Source organism: Nyctibius grandis, chromosome 8 (assembly GCF_013368605.1).
Source record: "Nyctibius grandis isolate bNycGra1 chromosome 8, bNycGra1.pri, whole genome shotgun sequence".
NCBI classification, from domain to species: Eukaryota; Metazoa; Chordata; class Aves; order Nyctibiiformes; family Nyctibiidae; genus Nyctibius; species Nyctibius grandis.
The window spans coordinates 39,183,993-39,207,989 of record NC_090665.1 but is presented as its reverse complement, the minus strand read 5'-3'; the positions used below and the strand labels follow the sequence as shown (position 1 = coordinate 39,207,989).

The following is a 23,997-nucleotide window of genomic DNA, read 5'->3' as shown; positions in this document are numbered from 1 at the left end:
TGCAGGGAGCTGGCCATTGCGGCTGCTCTGTTCTAGCCCTACAGAATAGCTTCAGTAGCACAGGAAGCAGTGCAGTTTGAGGATGACATCTGGCTTCATGTCCCACTGCACCTCCCCTTACTTAGAAGTTTGAAGACCTGCTGTGCCTTGGTTCTGCGTTTAGTTACCCTGCACTAGAATCAGCTGGCCCACGTGGGAGGAGAAGCTTTTTCCTGCCCCTCTGTAGGAGCAAAGGTCAGGTCTATGCATGCTGTAACCAAGATTAAGGTAAAGTACAACATGAAGTGGGATAGCTCTCCCAGGTGCATGCTCTAAACCAACCATGGTCAGTGTCTCTTATAAAAAAAAAAAACACCACACTTTTTTTTCCTTCTTGACTTCCTTAGAAAGACAGGAAATAATTATGAGAGTTAATGGGAGTTACCGTACCAGCAGTGACTGAAAGCAGTAACACCTCACCAAACATTCATAAAAATGGATGCTTTGCCTGAAGAGAGAGCCTGCTTTCACCTGGTGTCTGGCAGAAGCATCACATCTTCCTCCAGTGACTTGTTTATAGCATTTTCTACCAAGCTGGTTGTATGGGTCAACAGCTTGGAGCTTTCAGATGTGTTTTTGTAGGTAAGACTTTGACCTTTAGCACATGATCCTTTTGAAAAGGTCTGTCTCACCCTAAACCACTAGGTGAAGTGGCAGCATGTAGTAAGGCTGCAGGTGCAGTAAGGATAAAGGCAAGATGTGGGAGGAGGCTGCGGCTCTAACATGCTAAGAAGTTTAAGGGGGAAGCTCTGGCCTCTGTCTCCTCTTGTTATCAGGTGCTTACCCTCCTCATCTTCTGCAAGAAGTGAAACCCATGCTAAAGCAGCGGGCATATGGTCTGTCCAGAAAGGCAGCCTGAGGTGGTTTTTTCAAAACCCACTCTGAGTGCGGAGCACTAAACTGAAACCTGCAGCCCTGGGTGCAGTTGGAGAGGTGCATTTTTCCTCCCTCTTCTCTAGCCTCACCCCTGCCTTCACAGCCTAGCATGCTGCTAAGGAACAACAAGGAAACTCCACTTGAGAGCAATTTAATCTGTCAGAAGTTAAACCAAAAACAACAGTAAGAAACTTTCTCCCCCTTCTGCTCAGTTCTTGATGGAATAAAGCACTTCAAAACTTGAGGGGGTAAAAAAGCCCAGTTCAGTGAGGAGTCCTCTAGCTCTTTCCACTGGCCCAGGCCAGCTTCATCTTCTGGCTGTGAGCTTTGGAAGTTTTAGAAAACAAGCTCTTCACTATCTGAAGTGGCACCGCTTTCCCGCTGAGGTACAGTTTATTGTGGCAGTCTGGCAACCAGGGCCCTGTGCCAGCATCAGTGTTTTTCCCTTTCTTGAGCATCCACACATAAGCCATGACATAGCCAGTCATGAATGCATCAAAGCCAGCTCGGTGTGTGCCCCCCTGCGAAGGTGGACCGTGGGTTTCCTTTTCTGTGGCACGTGCAGCTTCAGTCTCAGGGGTGTCTGGGTGATTGACTGAGCCTACTCCAGTAGGGACCTCTGAATTCCCCTCCACTTGGTCACTGTCAGAGGCATTTCCCTTGGCACAAGGGCTGACAGCAGCTGCTACCTGGGCAGCAGTTCCTTCAGTGCTCCCCAGATCCTTTTCCTGTTGTGCACTGGTGTCTGAGCTGACCTCTGGTTCTGTGTCCATGGAGTTCTCTGCCAGGGTCCTGCCCTCACTGTTCGGTGTGATCTCTGCCAGCTCTGTAGCAGCTGCAGGCTTGTAGCAGCTCTGTTTTCGTGGTGGTCCCTCCTCCCCATTCTGAGCTACCTCCATTTCTTTCCCTGAGCTTTCCTGTTCAAATGCCTTTGTGGACTCTTCTGTGTTCTTCCGACACTTCCATTTGTGTTTCCGTTTCTTCCGCTTCTCCCAAAGCTTGTCATCCTCATCAATTATGAGGTCTATGTTATGAGACTGTGGACACTTCATCCCTTTTGGACACCAGCCATAGGCCTAGGGGGAGAAAGAGAGGTCTGTAGCCACCAGCCTCCTGGTTAGAGCAGCTTATCACCATAACATGGAGCAGAGCTAATTATTCCCCTATACTGAGGGCTTGGGAGGCTGAATGGGGAGCACCGTGTGCAGTTACAGCCCCACAACACACAAGAAAGGCACTGACCAACTGCAGCGAGCACAGCACGGGGCTGTCAAGATGCAGCACGGAATGTGTGAGGAGAGGCCAAGGACGGTGGGTTTGTTCCGCTTTGAGAAGATGAGGCTAAGGGGATGGGGATATCTAGTTGCTGTCTGCAGCTACCTAAAGCAGAGGTTATAGAAAAGATGATAAACTCCTCTGAAGGGAGCACAGGGAAAGGTGGTAACAAGTCAGGGGAAATTCTGACTGGATAGACAGGAAAACGTTTTTCGCAATGAGTGGTCAAGCTCTGCAACAGGGGCTTGGAGGGGGTTTGTAATCTCTGTCTTTAAGAGATTTTCAAAATTCACAAAAACAAGGCTCTGAGCAACACTGAGTTGGTGGTTGGATGAGAAACTTACAGAGGTTTCCCCAACCTGTGTTCTGCAACAGTAACGTGCAACATCTGGAAAAGCTCCTTTTCTCCCTGAAGCATCTGAAACCAGTTATGATCTGATCAGATGGGCTGTTTGTTTACTGCTGTTGCAGCACCAGCACCAAGATGCTGTGAATCGCACCGTACTACAGTCCCAGAAGCTGCAGACAGGTATTGTTTTTTTATATCTAATCAAGATATGGGGGAGGGAAGAGGTGGCATTTCTTGCTCAGAGGACAAGACAAACTAATTTAGAACTTCCAGCCCTCCCAAGACAGCAATGGGTACTGTATCTCATACCATCCCGCTATTTAGGGTCATATAGTCTCTTTCTGAATCTCAGTATCTAATGCAGCCTGTGGAATTCACCGCCTCCAAACAGAGCATGCTATTGCCCTTCATGTCATGAAGCCACCTGAGGCTTGAAAATCTTCCTTGTGTTGTGAAGCAAGCAAGGGGAAGTTCCCAGGTGCTTTCCTACCACTTCCTGCTCTGGCCACATGTGGCTCTTTCCACAGAGCCAGGAAGGAAGCAGGGATTCACGTTACTTACCGAAAATTTCTCACAGACAGACACCTTATTTTCCCCTCCCACGTTGTGGCTTTCTTCTTCCAGAGAGCAGTGGCGATAGTCGATGTAACGCGACATGTTGGCAGGGTAGTTGCAGAACTCAATGGTGAGGTGCTGGCTGCTGGAGTCCTTCAGCTTGCAGTTCTCTCGCTTGCTGGAACAAACAGGAGTACAGAGTTACTGCGGTTAAGTCACTGAAGGTACCACAGCGTAGAGCACGCTGCTCTCCACCAAGTCTCAACTCCACTAGTTTCCAGCTTTTGAGCTCTAGCCAGCTCGACAGCCTGCTGGAGAAAAACTCAGGCCTGGGAGAACAGCTTGAATAAGTAGTTGCTTCTGTGCTGATTTAAAGGTTGGTCTCTCCTATGCAGACATACAGGCAGGGACAACAGTGTCTCTGGTGAAGCTATGGGAGAAGGGGACACATAGCTTGGTGTTAAATACTAAGGGCATTAAGATATGTCTTAGTCCTCATAATATTAATGGACAGAGAAGAAATGCCCAAAGTGAGGTATCACATAGAGTATCCAGCAGCTACTGCCCTGAGAGGTCGAACCTGGGCGATATGGACAACAAGGAAACATTTTCCATCTCGTGAGAAAAGAACTTGTTTTGTCCCAACAGCTAGCTAAAACGCCCCAAACCTCGGGAAGGCTCCATGTAACTAGAATTGTGGCTTAAAACATTTGAGAGGTCAGTTTAAAAAGTATTTTTATCCTGTCAAAACAAAGCATTCTCATGTTTGAGAACAGCCATCTTGAATGTTTTCGGACCTGTCAAAATGGCATTTCCTGATAGAAAACAGTCACTAAAAATACCATTTCTCCTCTGCACAGAGCGTGACTTCAGCTTAACGGAGATTCAAGGGGCTGCATCACTGCCAGGGGCTTGTTTAGATTGCGTGGGGAGTGCAGAACGAGGGGCCAGACTGACACGTGAAGTCGAGAGACATCTCTGCTTCTAGCACATGTCTGCCTGGAAGATAGCCATGAGGAGCTGGGGGCCGGAAGGAAGACAGGACACCCTGGAACGAGCACAACCTTCACTTGGCAGGAAAGTGACGGGTTGGCCGCACGCAAGTGTCACGTGCGGGACGTGTGACAGAGCTGGTCAGCATCAGGAGGGCCAGAGAGCACCCACCCTTTAGCTGCACCATCCCTTACAAAACAGAGTTGTAACTAGCAGACCCTGCAGGCACAGCCCTCTTTGTGTTCACTCTCTAGCTGAGTTTCAAGGGTCTCTCTTCTGCGTGTGTTCCTGCCACGGCCCTGTGGCATCGCTGGACCAGGGCCATGCAGTGAATCAATTATTTTTCAGTTAGATCAGGTCACTCTGTGGTCAAAACTGCTGCCAGCAGAAGACTGAAATCCTCTTTCAGCAGCTGCCCACGGAACAGATAAGGTGTATTACAAAATGCACCCTTATGCACTCAGCACCCGTCCTAGAAATGGGAAGAGCATGGGGCAGTCATCTGAAAAGCACCTTTCTTCACTCATGGGGGTAATACAAAGACCCAACCCCTTGCCTAGAAAAACAAAACACTGACGTTCCCTTTGCCTTTCCTCCCGAAAGCTTTAAATACCAGCTCACCACTTCTTGTAAGCATACTCCAGGTAGGATGCTGCAAAGCGAGTCTCAAACTCTGAAGCATATTTGGTGTCGTATATTCCTGCTGGAAACATTTCCGAGAGGTCAGCGGTGAAGGTGCCGAGGTTGTCCGGGAGGTGAGCGTAGAAGCACTGGTACAGGAAGACCAGGTCGATCAGGCCGTTATGGAGAATGAGAGGCTTCTTCGCTCGGATGAGCTCCAGAAAAAAAGTCCGAACGGTCTGGCTCTGGTTCTCATTGCCCTGCAAGAAGAAGGATTAGTCAGGGAGCCTTAGCGCCTGGACTTGCCCTCGCCCCAGGAAGTCCTCAGAGCCTGCTGCAGCAGAGCACTGCATACAGCTAGTTCTTGCTTTCACCAGAGGCCTAAATATTTAGAAAAGCAACTGTAACAAGTGACAGCCTGGATATAAAACAGCAGGGAGATGAAAGGGGTAGTGCTGCACTCCAGACCCCCAGCGTGAGCCCATCTTCGCTCAGCTGTGGGAGGGAGATGCCAGCAACCTCCCCAGGAGCCTGGAGCAGAGCGAGCTGAGGTGTCTGAAGGGGAGCCCTTTAGTACCGTGTCGTTGCCCTTGTGGTAAGGGATCCCCTGGGAGTACTGCTTGTTGAAGTCAAAGCCGTGCTGCACCAGGAACTGCACCGACTGCGGTTCGACAACGTAATCCTCCGTGCAGAGCAGCGTCAGGTTGTAGATCTGGCAGAGGTACGTGTTCTCGGACTGCGGAGGGAGAGCGGGCAAAGCCACGCAGATACACCCATCACAGGCAGCCGCCCAGAAGGCCAGGGGCGAGCCCGCGGAGCTCGGGTGCGCTGAGTTCCGTCTCCCAGCGGGGTGCCGGTGCCCGCCGCTCCACGTCCCGCGAACGTACCTGCTCCAGGAGCTGCTTGAAACACGCCACGCCGAGGGAGAGGACGGAGCGGGTCCGGGCCGCGCTGCAGACGGCCTTGTACCGCTCTTCGATGCACCTGGGCGGCAGGAGGAGGGGACCTGACGGCTCCGGCCCGGCCCCGTCCCACCGGCCTCCCCCGGAGAGACAAACCCGTTGGGGAAGGGGAACCGGGCAGCCGGTACCGGCGGGACGCGCCTCGGAGCACCCGCAGCCGGTAAATCCGGCTGAGCGACCGCCCCCTCCCCGCCCCACCGGGGCACTCACGGGCTCAGCAGCGACTTCCTGGCTCCGAGGCCGCTCAGCTCCTGCGGGGAGACACCCGTCAGCGGCCCCGCGGGCCCGGCCGCGCCGCCGGTCCCCGCGCCCTCCCCGCCTCACCGTGTCCACGGCGATGAAGGTAGCGGTGCGCAGCGCCAGCACCATGGACGGCCACAGCTCCCGGAAGTTGTCGCTCTGCACGTCCACCACCGGCACCCGCCGCCGCGCCATGGCCGCCCGCGCCGCTACCGGGGCCTCCGCCGACGCGGTTGTCCGCCGCCTGCCCACTCCCGCCGATCGCCCCGCCCGCCCCGGGGCCCTGCGCTGCCTGCCCGCGGGGGCCGCCTGGCTCCTGTCACCCACCAGAGGATTTTTTCCCCTTTTTCCAAAACCCGTTTTCAACTGAAATTTGGTTTTTAAGTCAACGGGCGTTTAGCTGGGGCAGCCCGCTGGGGTCCTTCTCGCGCGGCCGCTGGGACCGGCGGGAGAAGGGGCGGGGACAGTCTCCGTTTCTCCCCCGGAGCGCTGATTGGCTCCGGTGCGCCGGGAAGTCCCGCCCCCCCCCGGGCGGCCTGAGGACGGGAGAGCGTGGGGCCGCGAGCCCGCGCCTCGCTGCGATTGGCTCACGCACGGAAGGTGGGCGGGGCCGCCCTCTCCTCTTTGTCCCCGCCCGGGGGTGGGGCGCTGGAAGGGAAATATTTTCCCGGGAAAATCTTATGTGGCGCCGCGCCACCGCCTCCGGGCTCAGCCCCGGCGGCCCGGTAATGAGCCAGCTGCGGGCGGCGGCTGCTGCTAGGGGTGTCCGGCGGAGCGGCGGGAGGGCAGTCCCGGCTGCGGGGCAGAGCAGGAAAGGCGCGTCGCCCCGCCGAGGTGCCCGGTGGCGGGAGGGCTGGGAGGGGAGCGTGGGGTGTCCTCTCCGGGGCACCGGGCCGCAAGCACGGACAGCTACCGGTGCCTGCTGCGTCCTCGTGAGGCCCGGCACTCGCCAACGCGGCAGCAGCTCTGTCGGGCTCCCGCCCCTGGCCCCGTGTTGTTGCGGTCGCGCCCCGCAGCCCTTCTCCATCCCCTGCCGTGCCCCGACCCCGCGCCGCTCTCCCGGCAGGGGCCCCGGCTCCGGCGCCTGCTCTGGCGCTCGCCTATCACCTCTTCAGCGACCCGGCTGAGGCGGAGGCCTTGCGCGGGAGCCTGCTCGCCTGGTACGACAAATGCAAGCGGGACCTTCCCTGGCGGACGCTGGTAAGGGGGGGCAGCGGGAGGCGGGGGTGCCGGGCCGGGGAACCGGCCCCTCCGCCTTCAGGGAGCGCTGCGGAGGTGACCGCCGTGTCTCTCGCTGTGTGATGCGTCCCCTCGCTGTGTGGAAGCTGGACATGGGAGCGAGCTCCCAGCCAGCCCTGGCAGGCCCGCGGTGGGTGGCGTGTAGCCAGTCCCTCGATGCGAACAGTAAAGCGGGGCCCAGGGCAAACCGCGCTGCTCGCACACAGCCGCCAGCCTGGAGCGCTTTTCTGGTCCTGCCTGTTTGGTTTTGTTTTGGTCCTGCCCCTATGGTGCCCTGCAGCAGCGAGCGCTGCACAGAAAACGTCGTCCGTGTATTTGCTTTAAGCCTACGGAGCGTTTTTATTAGAGCTCCTACCTACTCTGTGCTTGGCCTGGCAGCAAGAGCTTAGAGGGCAATCGGGGTGCTGGGGTGGGCACCAGCTCTACAGCAACGTCTGTCTGAGTGGTGCTGGGAACTGTGTGGCCCTTCTGTGGGATTTACATCTGCCTGTGATTGCCTCCCCTGCAGAGGGGCTCAGGTCTGGGGAAGCTCCTCCGCTGGGAGCTTTGAACCTCTAAGGTAACTCACTGTGGGAGATGTGTGAAGTCCCTTGGGCTTCACCAGGGAGAAGGTGCTTTGGCTGTTGCTTGATTTAACCTGAACTCAGAACTTCTGAGGGCTTGGGGGAAATATTTTGATGCAGACTCCTGTGCAGAGCTCAAAACGCACCACAAAAGTTTGTTTATATGCAGGTCCCATCTGTGGTGGGGTTCTGTGTCACACTGTTTCCCTCACTCTGTCCTCTTCCCCTTTCAGGCCACAACTGAGCCAGACGCCGACAGAAGGGCGTACGCAGGTGAGGAGCAGGGATTGGGCCCCAGCGTTCAGGGGGTGCCCTGCTGCGTGTTGCCCCTTGCCACGTGTGTGCAACGTGGCCTTGTGAGGAGACACGGCTTCAGTTGCCATCCTTGGAACAAGCTGCCTGTGGCGGCCATGGGAGCCATGGAGCCCCACTGGCAAGGGGCTGGGGGGGCCCGAGAGCCCACTTTGGGCCTGAGGGAGCTCCTGTGGGACAGCATGTGGGGAAGGCAGGGGGTGGGAAGGGGTCCCATGGGTTGGATGCTCGTGCAGGGCTAATGTGGCCACGGCACAAGGTGTGGGTGGCCTTGGGGCCTCTGCTCTGACCCCTGCCCTGCTCCCTGCAGTGTGGGTGTCTGAGATCATGCTGCAGCAGACGCAGGTGGCAACAGTGATCGACTACTACAACCGCTGGATGCAGGTGACTGCCCCTTACAGGGTCCTGTGCCCACAGGCATCCCTTTTTGGAGACCTTGTCCACTGCCTGTGGCAGATCCCCAGCTGCAGAGCATGGCTCTGCTTGTCCCTGACTTGTCTCCTTCCCTCTGTACTGCAGAAGTGGCCAACGCTGCAGGCTCTGGCGCAGGCGTCCCTGGAGGTGAGCATTATGGTTGGACTCGATGATCCCAGAAGTCTCTTCCAACCTGATTGATTCTGCGATTGCTGGGGCCGGGTGCTCTCCCGGCACTTGTGGGCTCTTCGTCTAACGCTGCGCCATGTCTCTCGGAGCAGGAGGTGAACGAGCTGTGGGCAGGACTTGGCTACTACTCCCGAGGAAAGCGTCTGCAGGAGGCAGCAAGGAAGGTGCCCTGGTGCTGGGGTGGGGGAGGCGTTTCAGAAGCCCTCTGCGGCCCGGGGGTTGGTGCTGGCTCCCACCTGCCCTGCCTCGCTGGGGCTCTGTGCTGCCGGCAGAAGGCTACAGAGGGCCGGGGTCCTCTCTTCTTGTGACTAACGTGAGTTGCACGCACATGCCCCGGCTGCTCCCCTGATGCCAACCCCCTCTCTGCCAGGTGGTGTCCGAGCTGGCCGGCCGGATGCCCAGGACGGCCGAGGACCTGCAGAAGCTGCTGCCGGGAGTGGGCCGATACACGGCGGGAGCCATTGCATCCATCTCGTATGGGCAGGTGAGAGCTGGGCATCAGTGGCCAGCGGGGACATGTCTCCCCTCTGCCACCCAGCCCCACTCCTGGCAGGGTCCTGCTGGCAGGTCTCAGGAGCCGGGGGCTCCCTGGGGCTGTGCTTGACTCTGACTCTCCCCTGCTTTGGGGTGCGTCTTGCCCACCGCATGTGTATCCCCCTCCGTCCTGGGAGCACCTCAGCTCCCCGCCTTGCCAGGAGCATGGGCACCTCCCAGTGTGGTGACTCCAGCTCCTGGTCCCAGGCTACTGGTGTCGTGGATGGGAACGTGATCCGGGTCCTGTGCCGCCTGCGGTGCATCGGTGCCGACTCCAGCAGCCCAGCCGTCATCGACCGGCTCTGGTAAGCGGAATGCTTCGTCCCCGCTCCGAGCTGCGATGATCACGGCTGTGCTTGTCGGGGGCCAAGGGAAGCTGAGCCTGTGAATGGAGTGAGGCCGGGGGTGTGGGAGCTCTTAGGAAGCTGGTGCTGCTGGGAGTGATGGAGAAAGGGCCCGTGTTGCCTTTGCCTTCCTGGGAGCATCCCCCCTCACAGGCAGGAGGCAGGCAGAGGTCCTGGGTCTGTCTCCCTGCAGAGCCCTGTCTCTTACTGCCCGTTCTCCCAGGGACATGGCCAATGCCCTGGTAGACAGGAGCCGCCCAGGAGATTTTAACCAAGCCCTGATGGAGCTGGGGGCAACTGTGTGTGTGCCCAAGGCCCCGCTGTGTGGGGAGTGCCCCGTGAAGCAGCACTGCCGAGCGCGGCGCAGGGTAAGTACAACCCCAAAATCTGTCCCCTCCCTGCCTGCAGGTAGCTGGGGGCTGGCAGCTGTCCCAGTGGGGTGGCAGCAGGTCACCCCAGGTCCCCTCTGAAGCTTCTTACAAGCCATCCCTGTCCCAGACCAGTGCTGCAAGCTGTTCTTGGCTGGGCATCATGTCCTGCATCCTCACCAGGTGCCAGCCCCGAGGGGTTACCATGTATGGGGACAAGGTGGGCTGGTCATGAGCCTGTCCCCATTCCTGTCCCCCCTTGCAGGTGGACAAGGAGCTGGCCTTCGCCTCTCAGAAGCTGTTCGGAAAACCCACCCCGGTGCCTGATGTTGAGGACTGTTGTAAGAGCCTGGGGAGATCCCTGTTGTGGCTCCAGGTCTGGGCCTTGTGGTGACTGTTACTTCGGTGTTTGCAGGTGTTGGGGGCTGTCCCCTGTGCCCCCCAGCCACAGAGCCGTGGAACAGCAGTCTGGGGGTGACCAACTTCCCCCGGAAAGCAGCGAAGAAGCAGCCACGGGTGGCACGAACAGCTGTGGGTGTGCTGGAGCGGAGGGGCTGCCACGGGGCCCCGGAGTACCTCATCGTGCAGAGACCCAGCTCAGGTAATGGGGCTGGGCAGCAAAGGCATGGCACTGCCCCCTCCCACCTGTGAGAGGGACAGAGCAGCCTGGGAGTGGGATGTGATGAGACTCAGTGTCCCCAGATGTGCCCCTTGCTGGCTTATGTCCCTGTTGTGCCCCCTCCCCAGGTCTCCTGGCTGGGCTCTGGGAGTTCCCCAGCGTCCCCCTGGCCCAGGGTCTGCAGGAGGAGGAGCAGAGGGAGGTGCTGGCAGATCACCTCCGGGCCTGGACAGGGCAGCCGGTGGTGCCAGGAGCCCTGCGGCTCATCGGAGAGGTAAGCCTGGAGATGGAGGCGTGCAGAGTGGCCCCCCTGTGCTTGGCCATGGGGGACAGCCTGGGGGAAGAGGGTCCCCCTTCTCTGCTGTCACCCCTGCCCAGCTCCTCAGAGCCCTGGCAGACTCAGTGCACTTGTGAGGCAGCTGAGCAAGCAGTGCATCCTCCACCGCCTGCCCGTTTCTGTGTTCTGCCATCCCCTCGCAGGTCATCCACATCTTCTCTCACATCCACCAGACGTATGTGGTCTACTCCCTGCCCCTGGATGGGGATGTGAGCCTGGACCCCACCTTGTCCCCATCCCGCTGGGTGACAGAGGAGATGTTCCACACCTCAGCTGTGTCCACGGCCATGAAGAAGGTACCAAGGGGCCCTGGGCCTTTCTTTCCTTCCCTCTGTCTCCCTGGGGTCCCGGGCATCCCCCCAACCTCTGAGGGCTGTCCCAGCTCCAGGACCCGGCTGCAGTTCAGCTCTGGGCTCTTGTGCTTCCTTCAGGTGCTGAAAGCGTGTGAGAAGCAGCGTGGGGAGGAGAGCAGCCCTGGCAAGGTGGGCATCGCTGTGGGGTGCACAGACCTGGGAGCCGCTCCATGTTGCTGTGGGCCAGGCCCCGGTGGGCGGTGCTGGAGACCCCTGGGCTCTGGGGTTAGGGCAAGGAGCATCCCCAGCCTGGGGCGGGGCTGCGTCTGGGGGATTTGCTTGGCTGGCTTTGCCCCTGGCTCTCCCCAACACCAGGGTCCCCCCCTTGCCTCAGGGGTAATCCCTGGGGGCTGGGGGGGCCCTCAGGGTTTGGTTTAGCCCCAACGTGTGTCTGTCCTGCAGGGCTCCAAGCGGAAGCGGGGGGCAAAGCTGCAGGGAGCAAGCAGCACCCGTCCTGGGACGCAGCTCTCCCTCCGTGCCTTCCTCCGGGTGCCCACCTCCACGTGACAGCACCTTCGGCATCTGAGACCACCGGAGACCCGTGCTGTGGTGAGTCCTGCCTCGGGCATGGGGATGGTGTCCCCCATACTGCTGCGTGCCCACCCCACAGCCCTGTAATGGTTTCATGCTTCTCCACGTAGAGTCTGCTGGCTCCCCCGTGGGAGCTGCACCGTAACGTGGCCGCAGTGCTCCTGGCCGTGACCCGGGGCCAGGCTTGCCCTCCCTGCTCGCCTGGAGCCCTCCTGGGGTTAGCTGGTCCAGCACTGTGGGCTCACGGCAGCCGGGGTTTCTCTCGAGCAGCAGGAAGGCTGTGGCTGCATCGCCCCCGCAGCCCCGTCCCCAGCTGCCCCATGCCCTGGCCTGTGCTTGCACCTCAGCCACCAGCTAGTGCCTGGGGATGCTGCCGTGCCCTTCTTGACCTCCAGTAGCCCTTTTTATATGCTTGTTTTTACTGAACTTGAGCCACAGACTTTCTAATAATAAATCTCCTGAAGCGTGTGGGTTTTTTTAAGTGACTTTCTGCCTCCGTTGCACTGTGCTAAGCTGGGGCTGTCGGGCAGCCTATGACTGAAGGTGAGGATGGCTGTCAGGGTGCGTATGTCTGGGTTGGGGACAGCAGTGATGTCTTGGTTAATGCACCCACGAGCTCCTTGTCTGAGCATTAACTGCTGCTGACCCTGAATAAGGCACCCACACAGCTCCTGCCCATGGGCTGTTCCTCCATGGGGCCAAGCAATCGTCCTCTGGGCTTTTTGTATGGTTTTATCCCTCTTTTATCTCTTCTATCCGGCTGTTCCCCACTGTGCCCGTGCTGCGGCTTTCCCTGACTGTGCTGACCAGTAGCACCCTTACAAAGGCACAGGAGGCTCTTCTTGGGGTGCTGCCAAGGGTTTGCCTCCTCCTCAGGTTTGTGTCCCTGCCTGGGGCTGGTGGGAACACGGGCCAGTCCTGAGGGGTGCACAAGGGGCCTCAGACTGGTGACAGCCTCCCTCAAGGGGTAGAAAGGGCCCTTTTGTCCTCACCTGGCACTTGGTAGATCTTAAATGGGAGGAGAAAAAAAAAAAAATCAAAGCAGTGCTTGCAGGTTAATTCTTTAATTGAGTGGTAACTGTTGATGAGCTGGTGTCCACAGCCCCCTGGGTTATCTGCATCCCTTTGGCAGCCCCTCATCCCCCTCGATCCGTGGGTGTTGCTCTGACAGCAGTGTCCTCGGCCATGCTGCAGGCACAAGTCTGATTAGATCAAGATGAAATTAAGGCAGAAAGTTCTCATGTGAGGCCGATAACTTGCTGGGAAACCAGGGAGGGGGGAAAAAATCACGCTCCATCCTGGGAGATGCTCAGAGCCCCACTGGACCTGGCGCCAGGCAACCTGCTGTCACGCTGAAGCTGGCTCCGGGGTGACCTGGAGACCTTCATTGGTCCTTGCCAACCTGGGCCATGCCGCAGGCACCTGCTGCTATCTCTGCAGTGGTGTATTGCCCCAGGGTCGGGCCAGAGAGGACGGGGAGCTGAGGGAGGAGGACGGTGCTGTTACCACTACTGCTGCTGGTCCTTATAGACCTGCACAGCTTTCCACAGTGCCCGTATATTGCCTTCCCCAAAGCCTGGCGCTCCCCGCCGGTCAATGAGCTCCAGGAAGAAGGTCTCCTCGGAGAAGATGGGATGGGTGAAGATCTGCATCAAATACTCCTGAGAAGGGCTTTCTGCGGCATCAGCGCCTGGCTGGCCCTTGTCCCCGGCCACTGTGGTATCCAGCAGGATGCCCAGCTCTGCCAGCATGCGGGGATCCTGCCCGGCCCCCCGGATCTCCTCCGCTTTGCCACCCTGGCTGTAATAGGTGGCAGGAGGTATGAAGAACCGTGCACCCCCTTGCTGCAAAGCCCTGGTTGTGGCGACGATATCGGTGGTGCGAAGGCCAACGTGCTGGATCCCGGCCCCACCGTGCTGCTCTAGGAAGGTGTCAACTTGGTTGGCACCATCCTCTGAGAGGGACTCGGCGAGGACGAGCTTGCAGCCGTGTGCCGGGGCATCCTGGGCGCTCTGCAGCCCGAGGAGCAGCATGCCCACTCCCTGCCCACCGAGCACGTACCCCTCAGCTGGCCTCTCCCGTGGGTTCAGCAGGAAGCGGTGGAAGCCGAAGCAGCGCTGGTACCAGTCCAGAGCCACCCGGGCACCGCCACGTGGGCAGACGTAGGCGATATGGTCAAAGTGGGTGATCTCAATCCCATCCCCAGCCACCGAAGGGGCTCCTTGGATGGGCTGGAAGCCAGGCAGGAAGGGTCCCTGGTAGCGGGATCGGTCCAGAAGGGTATGGCTGATGTTGCCCACAATGGAGCTCACCACGCTGTAGGTGACGGAGCCGCCATCATCCCTCACCGTGGTGGGGGGCACTGTCAGGGAGCATCCCTGGCTCTGCAGCTGCTTGCAGAGCCCTGGCACATCCTCCACCTCGAAGCAGATGTTGGAGGCCGTGCCCATGGTGGGCTGGGGGTCCACATCGTAGAGAAAATCGTGGGAAGAGGCATGGGTGGGCCCCAGTGCGAGGCGCTCATTGATGAGGAAGAGGGCAGATCCCCGTCTCAAGGCCAGCTGCCGGACCTGTGGGGTCTTCCGCATGGCCACCGGCTGGAAGCGAAAGGTGTTAGCCAGGTCCTGGGCCCAGCCCCGTCTGAAGGGCACGTGGAGGGAGATGAAGCAGGGGCAGTTCAGCAAGGCTGCCATGGCTGGGAAGGCTGCGAGGAGGACGCATGGGGTCAGGGGGGCTTGCTGGCGGTGGGAAGGAGCCAGTCCTCCACCTTGCACAGAGCCCGAGTGCATTTGCATGCCCAGATACACATATGTGTAAATTTGTACCCTTAAATGTGTGTGTTTTAAGTAAGCAGATCTTATAAGCCAATACACGCTGCGTAAGGGCACCCACCTTTGGGACCACCTGTAAAGAGCTGCCCAAGGATGCTGAGCTGTCCCACCACCCCTTTGCTCTGCTGCTCTGACCTGTGCCTGGGGTTGCAGAGGAGGAAAGCCCTGAGCCTTGGCCACAGCAGGTCCCCTCTGGGGCCATGTGTCCCTTGAGGGTAGTGCAGGGAGGTTAGCGGGGGAAGCCAGCTGAGGGACGCGTGCTACGTGACTATGGGGACAAGGGTTGGTGGGGGGGAATGTCCTGTACCAGTAACCAGGAACGTGGGGGTTGGACTGGTAAACATGGAGCAACACACTGGTTACAGCTAAAAGGCTGCTGTGCTGCTCCGGTGCTTGTCAGTGTTGTCCCACAAATGGAGGAGGGGAGCAGTGGGGTGACAGCAGGCTGCTGTGCCCTTCCCCTCCCCAACAAGAACAGCATGGAGCTACCATGCTCCACACGACAGGCTTGGGGCAGTGACCTTGCCCTAAGGGCACAGAAGGTGAAACATGTGGTACACTGTGGGGAAAGCGACCTCCCTCCCCCAAAAATACCCGTCACACTGAATGGGGGATAAAAGGTCTGTCCAAAAACCCACTCAGCATCACCTCTGAGGAGTATTGCACTGAGGTGTCCTGACTCCATGGCACACACCAGCTGCCCTGGCTGGACCCCGCAAACATGCGTCGGGGTGGGGGAGAGCCCTGCTTAAATATTCCCTCCCACCTGCCCCCCCAAAAGGACTGTGCACGGAGGGGTCCCTGCGCAGGCAGGGCACAGAGCTCTGCCAGGCTGGGGGGGACGTTGTGCTGCACCCGGGCACCCCACCTGCCGTGGGGCAGCAGGGGACCGGCAGCACCCCGTTGGGACCCCCAGCTGCTCCGCGCCAGCCCGGGGAGGAGGGGTCCTTGCTGGGGCCCCTGCCCCGGTGAGCACGTGGGACGCCGCTCCCTCCCTCCCTGCCCTCCTTCCCTCTGCTGCACCCCGCGGGATCGCCACAGGTCCCACTTTGCTCCCACCACCGCCGCCTCTCCCCGTCACCCCCAGTCCTGCCACCCCCCGTGCCCTGGGGGCCTGCAGGGCCCCGGCTTGCCCTCCGCCTGTGGCTCACCAGGGTCAAGGCTGCGGGCGAAGGGGATGCCGGGCAGGGGCTGGCCCTGCAGAGGCAGGCGGCTCAGTTCGCTCCTCCCCGGCACGCAACAGGCCATGGCGGGACGGGGAAGGGGATTGGCGATGCCAGAGAGGCTGCAAAGCAACCTGCCCCGCCGTGGGGAAGCCTCCCCGGCGGGAGGAATCGGTGGGTGCCATCCCGGCTGAGGACATGGCCGGCACACGAGGCGTGGGGCCATGCCGCTGCGGCGTGAGAGCTGCTCGGTCACGTTTAAAGCCAGGGACGTGTGGCTGCCAGACACTGCGAGTGCCAAAAGTTTGTATCGACCCCGGAGGTGCCGGGCTGTGTTTGCAAAACAAAAAGCTGCCCAGGCTGATAACCGCAGCACTGCGGCTGCCAGCTCAGGGATGAGCAAAGGGAGGGGATGCACCGGCTGCCAGGCGGCGGCTGGGGGTCCCCTGGGACTGGTGACAAAATGGCTGAGGGTCCCCTGGGACTGGTGACGAAATGGCTCACGTCTGGGCTGGGTCATTCCCTGCTGGCCCGAATCCTGTCGGAGCAGGGCATGCGTCCCTGCTGAGTGCTGGGTGCTTCACGGTGCCCGGGGTACCTGCAGGGACCTGGGGACAGCAGTGCACGGATGGGAGGGTGACAGCTCTGCGGAGGGTCCGGCATTGGTTATGGGATGGGTTTGCTCCAGGCTGACCCTGCACAGATGTGCCTGATCTCAAACGATGGCCCCATGTCCTTGCTGCCATCCCTGAGCCCCTCCAGCCCCCCAGCAGCAATCCCCTCTCACCCTGCTGCTCCTGGCTGGTTTTGGATGAATCTCCTCCTCTTCGTGTGTCCAGGACCGTGTTGCTGCCCCCCTTGTGTCTGGGTCTGCTGCCCTTCCCTACCTTATCATGTTTTTGTACAGAGCCCAGGTACGATAAGCTGCTCAAATATTTGCAGAGATGTACGTGTGTGGCCAAAGTAGTGAGCTCCTCTTGTTTGCTTGGGGGTGGGAGGATCCACCAGCGCTGTGATTTCCCAAGGGAACACCAGTTCCTCTTACCACCACAGCCCCATCGGCGCGGGGCCGGGCAGGAGGCACAGGACTGGATGCCAGGGGCTTGCTGTGGGGCCAAGCGTGGCCCAAGAGCAGCCGTGGCACCGTGCGGCAGGACAGCACGGTCTTTGGGGTGGCAGCCCACAGGGCAGGGAGCTCTGGCACCCCAGGGGCATGGGGCAGGCACCCATCTTTTTTTCTGCAGGGTGACAGAGGCTGTGCTGGCAGCTCCCCAGGGACCTTGTGCATGGGTGGCACCGGTCTATGTCACCCCATGGTCCTGCAACCCTTTGATGCAAGCGGTGCCCTTGGCAATGCTGCCGGCCCACCGGTGCCCGTGGCGGGGGTTTCATGTGGCCATGCCCGGCTTTTCCCGGTGGCACTGCCTGGCACCTTCTGTGCCAGCCCAGCACCAGGCACCGCTTTGTCCCAGCACAGCTCAGGCTGGGCTGCGGCAGCAGGACCCTGAAGACATGTGGCACCGAGGGGGACAGTGCCTGCCTTGTTGCCGTCCCCCGAGGCAGGCGGTGGTGGCCGGGGCACAGTCCCTGCTCCGGCCGGGCTCTTCTCCTCCCTCCTGGGCGGGGAGAGTGGACAGGAGATAAAAGGGAGACCAGGGCCAGCTGGGCATTGCCAAGAGCCGCTGGTGCTGGGAGCCGAGGTCTCGCCTGAGGACGGCAGCAAGGAGAAAAGTGGTATTGAGGGCTCGTTCTCGTGGGGGAGAGGGCTGGGGATTGGGGGTACATCCATCCCGACCAGACCCCACAGCCCCCTGCTCCCTCCCCACCTCCCCAGATCATCCCCCCCAGGCCCCTGTCCTCCCCCTGCCCATTAAATCTGCTGGATCCTGGAGGGATGGGGCATATCTTGGGGTGGGCAGGGTTAGGGGGCCATGGGAGTAAGGGGGCTTAAGGCAGATATTGGGGGGCAGGGGGTTTAAAGGCTCTGTGCAGCCCCCAAGGGCTTTGTGGGGCATGAAGGACACTCAAGGTGACCTGAAGGTGAAACCATCCCTGTCCCACTGACTCCCTGCCTGTGACTGGGATGATGGGGGCTGCATCCTTGCTTACCCCTGGGGCAAAGACAGACCCCTGGCCACAGCTGGATCTAACTTTTGGGGTTGGGGAGGTGAAGGCTCACAGGGAGAGCAGGACCTTCTCCCCCCAGTGCATGGAGCAGATACCTCGGTGCTGGGGGAGACCGGGGTGCCTGACTGTGTCAGTGGGTGCCCACGAAAGCCAGCGTCGAGGGTGCAGTGTTCATCAGGAGCTAGGCACCCCGATCCCCCCACCTCATCCCCCTTTCTCCCCCCCCCGCCCCTCCGGCATGGGTGTCCCAGCTCCTGGTGCCGTTCTGGGACCACTATGATACTGCCCACCAGTCTGTCTGCCCTGGGAGGGGGGTGCGGGGAGGCAGTTTGGGGTTGCAGTGGAGCTGGGAGGACCCCGCCAGGTTGAGCCCCAGGGCAGAGGGGAGGCAGATGCCGGCGGTGGGGGATTAACGCCCTGTTTCCCCCTGCCAGGGGTGGGGGTCTGGGATGGGGCTGGTGGTGGTGGCCCTGGCCGCCTGGCTGGGGCTGGGGCTGGCCTCGGCCTCCGAGGGGGCGGCCAACAGCAGCCAGCTCTGCCGGGAGGCGCCGGCCTGGAGCGTCAACGGCTTGAGCCCCATGGCGGGGGCGGCAGGGCAGGTGACGGTGGTGGCCCTGCTGAAGGCCAGCTGACACTTCTGCCTGCAGCAGGCCCGCAGGTGAGCCCTGCTCCCCCCAGCCCCAAACCCAGCCCCGCCATCTTGGGGGACGGCATGGCGGCCCCCCCCAGCCTGGCACCCCAGCACCTCCTTGCCCGCAGCCTCCGGGGCCTGCAGGAGAGGCTGGCCCGGCAAGGCGCCCTCGACATCCGCTACATGATCGTCAACGAGAAGGCACCACTCTCCCGCGCCATGTTCGAGGAGCTGGAGCGCCAGGCCCCGCCAGGCGTCCTCGTCCTCCAGCCAGAGCCGGAGGACCCTGACGTCTGGCAGGTCCTGGGGGGTGACAAGGACGACTTCCTTGTCTACGACCGGTGAGCTGAGGCTTTCCTGGGGGGTCACAGAGTGTTTGGTGGTCTTCCAAAAGCTCCCCCCATGGCTGTGCTGGGGGGACCCCAGACCCCCTGCCTCGAGCTGGGCCATGGCTTCTCCCCACAGGTGTGGCCGTCTGGCTTTCCACATCCAGCTGCCCTACAGCTTCCTCCATTTCCCCTACGTGGAGTCGGCCATCCGCTTCACCCACAGCAAGGACTTCTGTGGCAACTGCTCCCTCTACCCCAACACCACCCAGGAGGTAAGGAGCAGGGATGCTCGCTGGAGCCAGGCTCCCTTCTCTCCTCTGGCATTGCACATCAGGAAAAAAACAACCTTATCTTCATGTCAGGGACAGGCTCTGGGCTGTCAGCCACCCTTGGCCACGGTTGAAAGGGATGGTGGTGAAAGGTCTGGAATAAGGGCAGTTAAATAGGTCAGAGCTTTCAGGTTGAGAAGGAGGGGACTAAAGTGGTCACAGCCCAGATCTGGAAAAGCTAACTATGGTCGCTGGCTGTTCTGATGCAAGAAAGGGGCAGGCAGTGGACGCAGAGGTGGCAAGCTCAGAGCAAAGAAAAGGATGTAGCTCTGGGCTCAGCAGGCGAGTAGTCACTTCCTAGGAGAAAAATCCATCTAGAAATATTAAATACAAAGCCCCTTCCCTGGCTCAGGAACTCCCTGGACCACAGACAGCTTGAGCCAAGGGGTGTAGGTACAGAGGCTTGTGCTCTATGTGCTCCAGGCTTTCCTGTCCTCCCTGAGCCCTGGGTCGGGGCTGGAGAGCCTTTGCTCTGATGCACGCAGCTTTCTGTATGACAGATGCTGGTCTGCTGTCATCCCAGCTCACAGGCACGCTCACAGGCTCACTGCGGGGCTCTGTGTGCATTCACACATCACACCAGCCCTTGTGTTACTTTCCCCAGGCTAACAGTACCATGGAGGTCCCTGTAACCCTGAGCCCGCTTCCCGAACAGGAGGGGAAGGAGACAGAGACCTCAGTCCACCAGCACAACCCCCTCCGTCCTCACTACCACCATGAGGTCAGCAGCGAGAGAGCCACAGACCTGAGTGAGGACCACGAACCTGCCACCCATGTTCACCACCACCATAGCGACCATGGCCAGCCTCATCACAAGGGGAAGAAGCAGAAGGAAGGAAATGAGCACTAAGCCGGCTGGGCAGCCTCACAGAACCCAGTAGCAAGCAGACCATGCCAACTCGCTTCCCAGAGACATGAAAGGACTTGCTTTGGGCTGCTGGTCACCAGCAGCATTGGTATGACAACCCTCTCCAGCATCCCCCATGTGGGTCATACTCCCATGCTGTGACCAGGGATGAAAAGCCCCCTCAGATCCCCGAGGTGCTGCATTTTCAGCCCCAGGGCTCGGTTCTGAGCCTTCCTCTGCCACCGCCTGCCTTTCTGTGCTCAATGAAGCCCGCTGTGCAAACCGGGATGGCCCCGGTCACTGCTGGCTGACACTGCACGGAGCAGCAGGGCAGGGGTGGAGGGGCCAGAACTGGGAAGGGAGCAGAACTGCCAGCATGCTCTGGCCATCCTGAGACCCTGGGGTGTCCTGGCACCCCTGGGTGTCCTGGCCGGGGAGCGAGAGGAGGAACAGCGTGTGCCCTGCAGGACGTGATCCCAGGGGGTGGGAGGTCACAGCTCCCCATGGTCTAAACCCTGTACCCCCATAGCTGTCACATCCTGGGGACCCTCCAGGCCTTGCACATGGGTATGTGCAGTGGTGATGGGTGGCCGCAAGATGGTGGCCTTGTCCCCTCTTAGAGACCTAGGGGCTGTATCCAAGGCCCACAGCCCTGGGAGGACTGGGATGAGGATCCTGGGGTCTGTCCTGGGGGAGAAGTGAGATCGGAGGGCGATGCGGATATCCAGAGTACAAATAAAACCTCTGTGAAGCGAACCCTGCTCAGCCTGGCCTCTGGTGTCCCTTCCCCAGGAGGGTGGGGGGCTCGCTCAGTGCTGGGCTGGCCCTGGGCTATTCTCTGGACACAAGGAGGGACTTGGCACTGGATGTGAACCCCATAAAGCAGCAGCCAGCGGTGATTTGCATTTCCCTGTGCAGACACCTGGAGGTGAAGGGGTTGAAGACCGAAGAGACCCCATCTCTTCATACCTTCTGGTTACCTCCTGCTAGATGTGAACCAGGGGCTTAGTCCCCCTCTCAGGGCAGGATATTAACCTTGCAGTGCCAGGAGGAAGTTTGGCTCAGCACCTTGATCTCTGGCTTGTGGGTGTGATGTTGGGGTGTCTGCCCTGAGCTGCTGTCGTGGGGCTGAAGTTCCCACATGCAGTCCAAGGTCATCTTGAGTATCTTGTCCCCAGTGCCCAGCCTGGTCCCCATGGCACGCACAGTGTTGGGGGCTGCCCAGCCCTCAAGCAGCTGGGTATCCCTGGCAGGCAGCTGTGCCTGCCTGCACCCCAGGCTGCCCCCATGCCTCTGTCAGCCCCATAGCCCTTCACTCCAGCTCCATCTATCATCCCACACAGCCCCACTCAACACCTCCCCTGAACTCTCCGTCTCTTCTTGGCCTCACAGCCTGAATGGGGAGCAAAGAGATGGTTTTCCTGCTCAGCATTGCATGGTGCCATGCTGTGGTGCGTGTCCTACTGATGGTGATCTGAGATGAATTTCTGCCCCACGTCCTGTGAGGCTGCACCCCTCCGCCCTGTCTCTGCAGGATGCTCTGCCCAGCAACTGGGGCAAGAGCCAGGGTGAAGACGAGCTCCTCTTGGAGATGAGGGCAACGGGATCAGGTGGGTCTTTCTCACCAGCCCGTGGGAGCCAGCCAGGCTCTCCCATGGGGCAATGGCTGAGACCCTGCTCCCCCTTCTCCATCTCTCTTGCTCCCTCCCTCCTCGTCCTCCTCCTCCTCCCCCTCTTCCTCCTCTACCTGCTCCCAGCAGCCTGCAAGGGCACCTCTGTCTGCTGCTCCTGCCATCAATATTGAGGTTATCTTTTTCTTTTGGCAGCTGCTGTAATTGAAACAAAGCAGGCCGGGCCTCACGGGCTCCACTCCTCTCGCTCATTTTGCCGGTGCTGCTGAGACAACTAATTCATCTTATCCATGCGTGGTTGGCCTCTTTTCCACCAGATCCAGGCAGAGCCCTCTCCCCACCGCGGCTGTTGGGAGCAGTCTGTGTCCCTGCGGCGTGCTGCTGAGTGCTGCTCTGACCCAGCTGCTGGTCCTTGGCTTTTATCTCTTTCTTTTGCCTTCTGACGCTTCCTCTGCCCTTTCGTTAAATTCCACATCCTTTCCTTGCACAACTCCTAAACTTGTCCCTGACAAGTAGGTGACATTGTGATGAGTGGGGCACACACAGATTTACATTCCCTTGCTGATAACCAGACCTGCTGTTAGTGGTTGCAGATAGAGGATCCCGTCTTGTGCTGGGTGAGTAGTCCAGTGGCACTGGGCTTGCACTGCTGCTGTTTGGCTATCTCCTAGCAGACGAATTTCCAGCCCTGAAGACTTGGGTTGGTATTTTGCTTTGGGTAGAGAAGTTGAGGCATGGGAAAGAGCTATGACACTCTTTGGGTGAAGTCCTGCATGTCTGAGGAATGGCCAGGGTTTAGGGTGAAGCCGATACTGCTCCATATGTTATTGTCCAAAGCCCTGAAGAGTTTGGGGGTGCTGTGCTTAGGGCCCCCATGGCATCGCTCCCCCTTGAAAGGTGCTGAAGACTGGAGCTCTTCAAAACCTGTGTCGGTGTCTACATGCCAGCGGTGCTGAGGGAGAGCTTTGCTCTGAGCGGGCTTGAGGAGAGCTGTTTTGGGAGACTTAACACGCTCTTCACACTGCTGATGTCTGGGGGAGTAACGCTGTTAGTGGGAGTCAGAGAGCCCCAAGGAGTGCTCCGCTGTCACAGAGGCTGGCTCAGCAGAGGAGGGTCCAGGGCAAGAAACTAGGGCTGACTTCGGGTCCTGGCAGTGCTGGGCTGTGCTACCCTGGTGTCTGTGGCTGTGCCACCACCTTGGAGGAGGATGCTCCATGGTACCTTGGTGTTCATGACTGTGCCACCACTCCAGAGGAGGATAGACCCCCGTCCCATATCACATGCAGCCTGCTGCCTTGGCCCTGTGTGCTGCTCCTGCCGAGAGCCAGGCAGAGCCTTTCAGGAGAGGAGGAACAGCCAGTCCTAATGTCAACAGAGGCCTCTTGTGCAGCGATGCTGTGTCAAGAAGAGGAATGGGTCCCTCCTCCTCCGCCCATTCATCTGGCAGCCGGGGCTGGCGTGCTGCCAAGCCAGGCTGCTTTGGAAACATTTCATTGAGGAGGCAGCTGAGCCTAGGAAAACAGAATGAAAATATACAGAGAGATCACTGTTGTTAGGCAAAATAAATGCAGGCGGCTGCATTTCTGTCCCCCAAGTCCAGCCCAGCCGGGCCCCTCTTGCTTCTCTGGGGTGAGGGTGAATGCTACTGCCTGGGATGACAGCCATGTACCTCCATTGTGGGTTAGGAGCTGGGGAACGAGGGCTGCAGAGCTTGTCCCCAGCTTTGGCCAACTTGCTGACATCCCTGATGAGTAGGTCCAGACTCATCTTGATGTAGCATTGCCCAAGGAGATGGGACAAAGCAGATAAACAGCCACAAAAATGAGCCAGCCCCAGTGACTGGTGCCCCCTGCATGGCCAACAGTGCTAGAGGCTGGTGAAGATGGGGCTGAGGAAGTGTGTCAGATATTGGCCTTGTTCATTCTCATCTCCCTCCCCAGCATCAAGCACAGGTCCTGGCTGGGCATGAGGCCACCAGCAGGACAGAGCCCAGTCCCCAGGTTTTCAAAGCCCCATTGCTTGGCGTGCCCCATCTTTCATCTGCTGGCAGAGAGAGAGCAGAGTCACCCCAAAGCAGTCCGTCGCTAAGATTTTGTAGCTTCTCTTTTGAGTCTGAATTTGTTCAGTTTTCACCCTCTTCTGCATTATTTTTTAGCTTGCATAATCTGTATATTTTCTTCTCTCCATTACAGGTCTTGTTCTTTTTGGCTGAAAAAGTGATGTTGGTTCAGTGTGTTGTTTCTCACCGGTTTAATTTCTCCCTCCTCCCCTAGAAGACCATTCCCCACCCAGAGTTATCTATATTTTAATCACCATTTGCAAACTGTGTTAAATGCAGAGGGTAAAAGGCTGGAATGACACAAAGGGGTTATGGTGTAACCTACTGTTGGTTCTCT

General features: G+C 59.3%; 4 protein-coding genes across 5 annotated transcripts; 2 read left to right on the top strand and 2 right to left on the bottom strand.

Moving 5' to 3' along the window:
* Window positions 1-1,057: 1,057 nt before the first annotated feature.
* Window positions 1,058-6,123, bottom strand: TOE1 (target of EGR1, exonuclease). Its single transcript, XM_068406721.1, has 7 exons — window positions 5,995-6,123; window positions 5,881-5,921; window positions 5,596-5,692; window positions 5,286-5,444; window positions 4,709-4,968; window positions 3,101-3,272; window positions 1,058-1,991 (listed from the first exon to the last, which is right to left on the bottom strand). The coding sequence occupies exons 1-7, from the start codon at window positions 6,103-6,105 to the stop codon at window positions 1,194-1,196; spliced, it is 1,638 nt and encodes a 545-aa protein (XP_068262822.1). The 5' UTR covers window positions 6,106-6,123; the 3' UTR covers window positions 1,058-1,193.
* Window positions 6,124-6,566: 443 nt separating this feature from the next.
* On the top strand, window positions 6,567-12,180 carry MUTYH (mutY DNA glycosylase). 2 transcript variants are annotated; one of them, XM_068406045.1, is made up of 16 exons: window positions 6,567-6,744; window positions 6,977-7,110; window positions 7,946-7,985; window positions 8,335-8,408; window positions 8,544-8,585; window positions 8,720-8,791; window positions 8,998-9,111; window positions 9,369-9,466; window positions 9,729-9,873; window positions 10,139-10,211; window positions 10,289-10,474; window positions 10,621-10,766; window positions 10,973-11,125; window positions 11,261-11,311; window positions 11,585-11,731; window positions 11,824-12,180. In XM_068406045.1, exons 1-15 carry the CDS (start codon window positions 6,591-6,593, stop codon window positions 11,687-11,689), a joined length of 1,587 nt encoding a protein of 528 aa, XP_068262146.1. In that variant the 5' UTR covers window positions 6,567-6,590; the 3' UTR covers window positions 11,690-11,731; window positions 11,824-12,180. The 2 variants fall into 2 exon arrangements, with proteins under 2 accessions (XP_068262146.1, XP_068262145.1); XM_068406044.1 differs by having other exon boundaries at window positions 10,139-10,214.
* A 589-nt stretch (window positions 12,181-12,769) lies between these two features.
* On the bottom strand, window positions 12,770-15,761 carry HPDL (4-hydroxyphenylpyruvate dioxygenase like). Its single transcript, XM_068406736.1, has 2 exons — window positions 15,696-15,761; window positions 12,770-14,417 (listed from the first exon to the last, which is right to left on the bottom strand). Exon 2 carries the CDS (start codon window positions 14,404-14,406, stop codon window positions 13,222-13,224), a length of 1,185 nt encoding a protein of 394 aa, XP_068262837.1. The 5' UTR covers window positions 14,407-14,417; window positions 15,696-15,761; the 3' UTR covers window positions 12,770-13,221.
* A 1,550-nt stretch (window positions 15,762-17,311) lies between these two features.
* Window positions 17,312-20,726, top strand: LOC137666504 (selenoprotein Pb-like). Its single transcript, XM_068406564.1, has 5 exons — window positions 17,312-17,441; window positions 18,269-18,492; window positions 18,594-18,806; window positions 18,931-19,066; window positions 19,728-20,726. Exons 2-5 carry the CDS (start codon window positions 18,284-18,286, stop codon window positions 19,971-19,973), a joined length of 804 nt encoding a protein of 267 aa, XP_068262665.1. The 5' UTR covers window positions 17,312-17,441; window positions 18,269-18,283; the 3' UTR covers window positions 19,974-20,726.
* The last annotated feature ends 3,271 nt before the right edge of the window (window positions 20,727-23,997 follow it).

Bases quoted from the DNA above. Each gene is read 5' to 3' on its own strand.
- TOE1 (XM_068406721.1), bottom strand. From the start codon at position 6,105: ATGGCGCGGCGGCGGGTGCCGGTGGTGGACGTGCAGAGCGACAACTTC. The intron at 5,922-5,994 runs GTGAGGCGGGGA...GTCTCCCCGCAG, and splicing joins CCTTCATCGCCGTGGACACG to GAGCTGAGCGGCCTCGGAGC. The intron at 5,693-5,880 runs GTGAGTGCCCCG...CCTGCCGCCCAG, and splicing joins AGGAAGTCGCTGCTGAGCCC to GTGCATCGAAGAGCGGTACA.
- MUTYH (XM_068406044.1), top strand. From the start codon at position 6,591: ATGTGGCGCCGCGCCACCGCCTCCGGGCTCAGCCCCGGCGGCCCGGTA. The intron at 7,111-7,945 runs GTAAGGGGGGGC...TTCCCCTTTCAG, and splicing joins ACCTTCCCTGGCGGACGCTG to GCCACAACTGAGCCAGACGC. The intron at 8,792-8,997 runs GTGCCCTGGTGC...CCTCTCTGCCAG, and splicing joins TGCAGGAGGCAGCAAGGAAG to GTGGTGTCCGAGCTGGCCGG.
- HPDL (XM_068406736.1), bottom strand. From the start codon at position 14,406: ATGGCAGCCTTGCTGAACTGCCCCTGCTTCATCTCCCTCCACGTGCCC.